The sequence below is a fragment of the Prosopis cineraria genome, unplaced genomic scaffold (genome assembly GCF_029017545.1).
Source record: "Prosopis cineraria cultivar Desert tree isolate PC_DT_omini unplaced genomic scaffold, ASM2901754v1 PC12, whole genome shotgun sequence".
Lineage (NCBI taxonomy): Eukaryota > Viridiplantae > Streptophyta > Magnoliopsida > Fabales > Fabaceae > Prosopis > Prosopis cineraria.
The window spans coordinates 35,088,229-35,097,227 of record NW_026555343.1 but is presented as its reverse complement, the minus strand read 5'-3'; the positions used below and the strand labels follow the sequence as shown (position 1 = coordinate 35,097,227).

Sequence of the window (8,999 nt, the reverse complement as noted above, 5' to 3'; positions counted from 1 at the left end):
TACTTTACGTCTACAAACTTCTTTAATATAAAAGATCCTAAAAGCCTAGCCAGCAGCGATTGAGCTTCTGAAGAGTATAATATAAAGGAAAAAGGGCAGTTGAGTACCAGCTAAGGAAGTTAATTATAATTAAGTCCCCTAAATTTAGTTAATTACAAAGAGGTCCCAACTGAACCCTCGTGCCTTCGTGGGATTTTTGGCACCATTGAAAATTTCTGGGAAACGGTGGTAAAAGTAAAAGTGACAACTATGGTGGTTCAAAATCTTGCAGAGATAGTTTAGGATTTGTTATAGAGCTCAAGACTTGAGTATAGCAGAGAAGACTTGAGTGGCCTGATCAAAAGTTAAGAAATTGGTGTTATTTTAAACAAAATTAATGACTTCTTTGCATTTGTCTTCTAACAGATTTGATCTTTACCATGTTAAATCTGAACCACCTGCTTTAGCTTTTAACTATACTGGCTGTTGAACTTGGTTATGGTTTTGTTCATATTGAGGTTTAATCTTTAGTGATACAATTCGTTTGGCCAAATAATGTTGGAGGTGTTTAATTTTAATTATGACTTTGTTGATTCTAAACTCCTAGTTAGACCAGTGATTTCCTTTAAGTCACTTGTTAGAAATGAGGAGTAATGCCCGGAAACAAAGGGGAGAAGAGCAAAAAATGTGGTAGAAAAATACCATATCTTAATTTAAAGCTTCAAAACTTAAGATTATATTATAAATCATTTCTTTTTATTTTATATTAATTATTAAATCTAACTTTATCCTAACATCACTGTTTGGCTTGTATCAAAAAATTAAATACCCTTTCGTAGATGTGAAAGAGAATCTGTTAAAACCTTTTAGAAAATGTCTCATTCGTATTTTTTATGACCATGTGGAAATATTAATTTAATTCCACGATGGTCACACACACACACACACACACACACACATCAATTCATGGCCTCCAACTCTTTTCTCTTGTGTTTCTACCTAAATTTCAGCGGTGAATGAATGGATACATTATTGAAAGGTTATAATCTGAGGGATTTAATTAGAGGGCCCAATTAATTGAATTTCACTTCTTTTGTTACGACGCAATAATAATGACAGAGATTCGGGTTCAGACTATGGTCCTAGCAATAATAACATACACGGGATATACTCTGAGTTTTATATATTGTAATTTGTTAATCAAAAGCTTTATAATCAGAGGGATACACATTTCTTACTTTCACACTTCACATTCATTAATCATGATCTTCAGCAGCTTTTCAGAGAATTTCATGTCTCTTTTTCCCTCTATTCTCTTTTAGATATGCTTTCTATTCTTTCAATCTGTCTGCAAACTATAGTCTCCTCTATCTTTTGCCCCATTAGTTTCCTTTCCTTTTCTCAACGAAACGGATACAAATTTAAATACAGCTAACATTATAAAAGCAAAGTCACTTTAAAATCCTACACAGGGAATGTACATACAGAAAAGTTTCATGAAATCACAAGATGTAATTCCATATCATTTACTGCTATATAATTGTCAATTATTACTGATTAGTTACGTTGTCAACTGAACAGCTCCATTAACGACTATCAAGGAGTAATTGACAACTTTAATATATAGCAAATTGACATTTCAATGAATGACATAGGACTCCAAAATAATTTTGCAATCTCATGGGATTTTTAGATTCCTTATGTGACTTTATTACACTGATTTTCTCAAAAACAAAAGGCCTGAAACAGATCAGAACATATCATCAATCCCTTCTCACTAATGTAAGGTGGAGGTGATCATAGGTGCAAAAAGAATCATTCAAATTATATGAGCATACCTAGCTAATTGTTACAAGTATAAATTTAAAAAGAAAGTCTATCTTAAAAGGTTAATTAGCCTATGAAGTGAAAAAGTTCATCAAATTTATAAACTTGTTTTTTATTTTTTTTTGGTGGTGAGGCTTCTTGGTGTGAAACTCATATGTAACATACTAAACTCTTGAGTAATACATGGTAAAGTTTCTATATTTCCGGTCCAAAACATCCCATAAGTCTTCAAATTACTAAATTTCATTTCAAGTTTACATAAGAAGTGCAAAGATTAAGAATCATGTTATTTAACAATGTTCTAATATATATATATTGGAATCACAATCGCTATTGATGAAATGCTATTTTTCATCTCGATTTTTTGCTTCTATTTTTAGGGGAATATAAAACTTTTGCCCGTTTCCTCATCACCCTAAACAATGAAGAAGTTCTGTTAGCTCCTTAATTAAATGGCCATTTGCTATATATTCTAGAAAAAAATATTAATCCTTATAAAACGGTTCTCATATTAAGCCAAAGTGAAAACATACCAACAAACATTAATTGACTCAAGTGAAATAAATTCAATATTACCTTTTGTTGTAATTGAGGGAACGAAGGACTGAAAAAAATTAAATTAAACATAAATAAAAATTAAAATATTTGAAAATCTAAAGTAAAGACTAAAAATCTTTTAGTTTAAAAATTTTCTATTTTTCATTGCATAATTTGCAATTATCAAACCAAGAATTTGCAAGTGAAATTTGCTAATTTGTAAAGGAAAAACTTGTTAAACATATCATTACTTTCAACGATTTACTACCCCCCCCAATTTTTATTTTCAACCCTAACACGAATTTGCAAGATTTGTTAATTTGTTAGGGAAAACTATTTCCAATTAATACTTATCTGTTAATCTTGATCACCAGCAAATTTTATTATGAAGGTTGTAAATAATGAATGAGAGTGGCAAATTTAAACTAATTCACTAAAGAACCTTCTGTCCTTATTTCATATTTCCAAATATTATTTTAGTCCTTATTTAAGTTTATTTTTCAATATTTTAGTGCTTTAAGTTTAGTTCAAAGTCTTGAGAGAAAAGGCATGCAGAGAGAACTCCATTTGAAATCCAACAAACTTAAAGTTAGAAAAAGGGTAAGTTATAAGCAGCTCATATCAATGAAGGAGCATGTACAGAAAGTTTAAAGAAGATATGGAGAATATTTTCCCAGAGGTCGGAATTATTAAAAGAGAATGTCACAATGGTTGTTAGGGTTTTACGAAAGGCCTTTTCTATCTCTTTCACAGGGTGCTTCACGCTCAAAAAGTGTAAGCAAGTGAAAAGTAAATTACTTTTGCGATAAAGACCCCAAAATAAATATTTTCTTGTGGCAAAGGTATTTACATATTTACTCATAACAAATGGAGACATTAAAGCATGTCCAAGAATAATATCCCCTAACCACACAAGTTCCAAAGGGTTCAGCGAAAATATATTTTTATATTCTTAAAAGTAAATACTTATTATACATTGAAATAACAAACACATTTCTCACTGTTTATCCAAACATACATAAAATAAATAGGAAATCTAATTAAAAAGGAAAAATCATTGAGTTGTGACTTATGAGACATAGATTAGACCATTCATGTGTGTGTGTGTGTGAAGAAGATATTGAGAGCAGCGTGAATAAGGGAGGAATTTTTACAAGTTGGCAAGATTGGGAGATGCATGGTTTGATGTTTGGTTGTTAGAATACAACTATGTATCTTTGTCAGAACACGAGGGAAATTTGATTGAACACAAAACGATAAAGATGATGAAATGATTGTAAAGTCTAAAGCTTTCCCTTATTCAAAAACTTGGTCAAGAAAAAACTTTATTTGTATGTATCGTATTGCATAAAGTATCATCAACATATGGCATCATGACTTCCTCGCAGAGGAAAAGACAAGAGATCCAGGCATGCACATGTATGTTGCGGCTGGTCCAATGTTCATTTATGGGACAATGAATCCTCGCAAAAATTTCTCTTTTGGGTAAACTGTATTTTAAATTATATTTCACCTAACTTTGGTTCATATGGATTTGTTACGTTGTCTACTTTCATCTTCAATTATTGACATGTAATCAGAAACTATACATAAATTGTCTTGTCACGTTCCTTTATTTACAGCCACAATTTAATTAGGTCTCCTGATATATTTGGCAATATTTCTCTTTTAAGACTAAAATTCGATGATTGATTTTAGTTTTAAAAAGTTACAGCTATTTAAGTACGGGTTTTAAATTTGGATCCTTACAAATGTAAAAGACATTTTTATAAGAATTAATTTGTTTCGGGGTTTGATCCTACCTAAATTTAGATATCAATTATAAATAATGAATTATATGGTTGTTTTCAAATATTTTGCTACGAAAGGAAAAAATGTTGTCAATCTAATTTGTTTTATTATTATGATCCTTATACTCCTTTCTATTTGTTATTCTTGTGTTTAAAATAATTGAGAAACACACAATTATTGTCAAAATTTCTTTTAACTTTTTAAGGTTAAAAAGACAATTTTACTCATGAATTATAAGTTCAGAAACTCCAGGGATTCTAAACTTATTTTTTGTGTAATATTAACAAAAGGTAGCTTTGACAATTAATTGATCAAAAAAATCATAGAAAATGACCCAAAAAATTTAAGAAAATGAACTAGAAAATTTTCTCAGTCATTTTGTGTAATTTTTTGATCAAACAATAATTAAAGTTAATATTTGTTAACAGTATAATATTTTTAAAAGTTGACGGAGAGTATTACACTAAAAATGAGTTTAGAGTCATAAATTCTTGGATCTATAGTTAAGGAGCAAAGTTGTCATTTGAACCATTTTTAATATGCACTTTATTTAATTAATTGAAGTTCATGAATTAGTGTATGATTTTTTATTTTTTATTTTTTACCTGCAGAGTTAGCGCCTTCTTGAGAAAATAGTAATAATGTTGGTTAGAACTTTCAAAATAACTAATAAATAGGAAAAAAAAATCCACAATGGTGATTATTAAAAAAAGTAAAAGAGGAGTAGATAAAAATAATTTTAATACTTTTTTGCAACAAAAGCATTTTGATGACTATATCTGTTCATCTTTTAATTTCATATTTATTTTTTTCACAACATGAACTTTATGTACAATTGAATCCTATATTAAAAAATTAATATAATTTCCTTTTTTTTAATGAAGAGACTATTCTACTTGTGAGAAAATAAATACTATAGAAGGTAATTAAAATATAATAGTATACCTGATATACTTGCATTTACACTTCCTATTTCACTGTGCATTAAATGAATTTAAGTTGGGGGGGAATTAACATTAATATATTATTCAAAGGTAAAGTGGTTAAGTATTATTTTTTATTGTTTATTGATGCAATAACATTAGTAATATCATTGTATCATTTTATAAAAAAAATTCATTTATTCACTTCACTCTGTCAAATAGGAAAAAAAAAAAAAAACGCAACTCATATCAAATTCCGTGATAAATTCAAGGAAGAATTGCAATCAGTTTACTCCAAATAAAGAAACTAACTATTTATTTGGTCCATTTACAAGTGAAACTTCTATATTTATATGTTGACTAGATGGATTTCAATATTTACAGTTGATGGAATTTGTAAATAATTAATTTCCTTTTCTCTCTCTGTAGATTATTCAAAACTCCCCGACCCCCACAATGCAGTTTCTTTCGATATGTGAGGAGCGAATGACAATTCAGAAATTGATCTGATCAACACACTCATCACCAATAACTTTAATTATTATTAATTGGGCCACCTCTCTGGTACTCTCAAGAGCATCCAATCCAAATCTATCTGCGATAAAATAGACATACCCATGATGAATCATCATCAGTAACTTTATTAATTGAGCAACATTAGTACTCTACAAAAACATATCCAAGTCCAAAATGCGACAAGCTGTAATAACAATAACAAATATATTCTCTTCATAAAAACATATCCTAAGTCCACATATTAAGCGACGAAGATTATAATAACAAACATGCTTGATACACTAGTACGGATCAACTTCGTGCGACTTTGACAGAACTTGTCGTAGCTTTTTCATCACTTCATTCACTGTCATTCTGTATTCCTCCCCCATCTGCAATTAATCAAAGTTATGACGATTCAACCTTTCAATTCAACTTTATTATCTCTCGTTCAACATCATACTATTCATAAAGTTAAAAATGAACCCGCATCTACTTAATGGTAATATCTTAAATAATGTCTTCAGTTAACTACCCAGTCAAGTGGATAGCTTTAGAATCTTTACAGGCAGAAACTCTACCATTAATACTGCTTCATTCCTATAGCATACAGTTGAATCAAGCATCTATCTGGTGGTTATGCAGGTTCAAACTTCAAATAAATTCAAGATTCTCTAGTTGAGATGCTCTCAAAATTTCTGTGAAGTTTTCATTTTCAAGAACTAAAAAGAAGATTCTATATTTTATATAAAATAATTAAATGATGAAAAATGCAACCAAAAAAAAACAAAAGACAAACTTCACATGAATTAAAGAATCCCAATTTTAAATGATTTAAATCCTTTCTTTTTGGATTTAACATCTAAAGTTGAGATGCTGTAAATTTTTATGAAGTATGAAAAATAATATTTTATTTACAATAGTAAAATGAAGAAAAATACTAAAAAAGGGCAAACTTCACATAAATTAATAAATGATTGGATACAAAAGTATTTACCTGGGCAATGATGGTGATGCCAAGAGTGGAATTCCCAAAGGGCAAGACGCTGCTACTAGTGACATGAAGATGAAAATTCTCAAGCAAAGTCAATATTTTAAACTCAATGCCCTTCTGCTTCTCACAAAAGATTCCAAATAGCACTTGATTCTCCAACACTTTTGCATCAATCTGAGGCAAAACTTCATTTGCTTCACATAAATCATCATTAATTCTATGTAGCTCACATTTTTTGATCGATATCATTGATGACTCTGATGTGTTGATGATGCTATTCTGTTTCTCTAGCTCCGTTACTCGTTCTTGAAGCTGTTTCACATATCTTGTAGCTTCTTGAAGAATCGTGGCTTTGTCCATCTAGATTTCAAAATTAATCAAAATTATAAACGATTTGGGCTTGTAAATAATTATTAATTTTTTTGGGACAAACAAATTAAGCTTGATTATTGACTTCGCACTGTAAACACAGCTTGATTCTCCTTTTAGAAGTACTTGTAACATGTAACTAAATAATATTTTACGAGATTGATATAAAATTGAACATTCCGCTGGTTACGAAATGATGGAACATTTCGATGCTTTTAAAAGGAGACGACAGGAATCGATATTTTTCTTATTTTTGTGTAATGATGATTTTATCGATGTAAAGCATGTCAAAGAGAGGGATAAACGTGTATTTTATTACTTTAAGAATGTAATTTTTATTTTGGATCCACAAGTTCAATGTGATTCAACTTCCTATGTTTTTTTGACCATATTCAACTTCCTATGTTGCAGTAAAGCGATAAAACCAGTCACATCACATTCTAAAAGACAACGCTTTCTTCCTTTTCTTCCTTATGTGATCTTCTTTCCCCAAGAATTCTTAGCTTTTGCCAGTAACCTTGTCTTGGATTTAAATCCTTTAAACTTGAGATTTGCAAATGTCATAAGGTTTGCCTTAAAAATAAAAAAGAGAAGATTTTATATTTTATAAAAAATAATAAAATAAGAAAATACTAAAGATAGAAAAAATCACAATTCCTGAAAATTAACTTTAGAACCCCTAATCTTAATTATGAAAACCGGGAATAGATCCTTTAGAATTGAGAATTTGTGAATTTTATGAGATTTATATTTAAAAAAAAGCAATAAGAAGATTTCTATATTTATAAAAAAATAATAAAATGGGGAAAATATCAAAAGGGAAAACTTCCAGAAATTCATGGATATCGACATTAGAGGATTTGATCTCCATGAAAATCACAACACTAATCAATTGAAAATTTAAAGAATAATGAAATATATTTAAAAAATAGAAAATTAAATTAAATACTAACCTTCTTCAAGCCGGGAATAGTTGCTGAAAGTGCAATGAATCTCTCGGTGAGTTGCTGTCTTCTCCTCCTCTCCGCCATTATATGATTTGCAGTCTCCGAACAGCTTCTAGTCTTCTTTCTGGGTTCAACATTACACGACGTGGTCGCTCTGATCCTTTTTAATGAACAAAGTTCTGAGGTACTAGATTCTTCTTGTTTCGATGAGATTGCTTCTGCTGGCATTACGTTGGACTGATCGAATGATAAAATGTATGATTTAGCAGACCCGTCCACGTGTTTCTTATCATTCGAACGACCACCACGACGGTTGCCGGAGCTGTCAGTAGAGAGATCCACGGTGGCAAAGGATTTCTCTTCGCTTAGATAAGAGCACAAGTACTGATTCTTATTCTCATCATTGTTATTATTATTACCAGCTGGCTGCTGCTGCTGCTGCTGGTGCATTATGTTTCTGAGAAACTCTTCGTCTTCCTCGTCAAAAGACATCATCATGTGACAAACTTGGTCGTGGAAGTCTTCAGAATCATCCATATCCTGCAACATTAATCATTTCAAACATATATATGTGTGTATATAATCAAAACCCAGGTGATTGATTGGAAATGCACAAAATGAAATGGAAATGATAGATCAGTCATGATATGTGCGAGAGAGAATCTTGGTCTTACAAGCTAGCTATATAATATCAACCTAGGAAAACTAGAGGTTTTTGTAATGAAGGGAGAAGATTGATCAATATAATATATTTTGAAGGGTTTTGAGTGATGATGATGATGATGATGATGATCTGGAGATTGTAGTGGAACTGCGCAAGAGCAAATCTCTATAAATAGATGGTGGAGATCGAGCATCTACTTTTGGGGAAGAAAGAGAAAGCATTATGTCTGACGTTATCATGAGGACTCATCAGTTAACTACCAATACTGCTTATAGAGGCCATGCTCTTGTGGACCTAGCTACTTTAATCTGGGGAAAGGAAAAATTACTGTGATTGTATGTATGTGCATGTCTCTTTAAATCTAAAATTTAATTACAAAATTATCAATCATAAGCAGTGAACAGTGATGATCAACCACCCAGTTCAATATTCCTTGTACTGTATATATATATATATATATATATGCCATGCCA

At 30.5% G+C, this 8,999-nt stretch overlaps 1 protein-coding gene across 2 annotated transcripts; it reads right to left on the bottom strand.

Moving 5' to 3' along the window:
* Positions 1-5,763: 5,763 nt before the first annotated feature.
* Positions 5,764-8,640, bottom strand: LOC129287632 (transcription factor bHLH19-like). Of its 2 annotated transcripts, XM_054923856.1 has the most exons (4): positions 8,537-8,640; positions 7,869-8,402; positions 6,550-6,906; positions 5,764-5,944 (listed from the first exon to the last, which is right to left on the bottom strand). In XM_054923856.1, the coding sequence occupies exons 2-4, from the start codon at positions 8,397-8,399 to the stop codon at positions 5,855-5,857; spliced, it is 978 nt and encodes a 325-aa protein (XP_054779831.1). In that variant the 5' UTR covers positions 8,400-8,402; positions 8,537-8,640; the 3' UTR covers positions 5,764-5,854. The 2 variants fall into 2 exon arrangements, with proteins under 2 accessions (XP_054779831.1, XP_054779830.1); XM_054923855.1 differs by having other exon boundaries at positions 7,869-8,598.
* Positions 8,641-8,999: the final 359 nt, after the last annotated feature.

Bases quoted from the DNA above. Each gene is read 5' to 3' on its own strand.
- LOC129287632 (XM_054923855.1), bottom strand. From the start codon at position 8,411: ATGTTGCAGGATATGGATGATTCTGAAGACTTCCACGACCAAGTTTGT. The intron at 6,907-7,868 runs GTTAGTATTTAA...TTTGAAATCTAG, and splicing joins CTATTCCCGGCTTGAAGAAG to ATGGACAAAGCCACGATTCT. The intron at 5,945-6,549 runs GTAAATACTTTT...GATTAATTGCAG, and splicing joins GCATCACCATCATTGCCCAG to ATGGGGGAGGAATACAGAAT.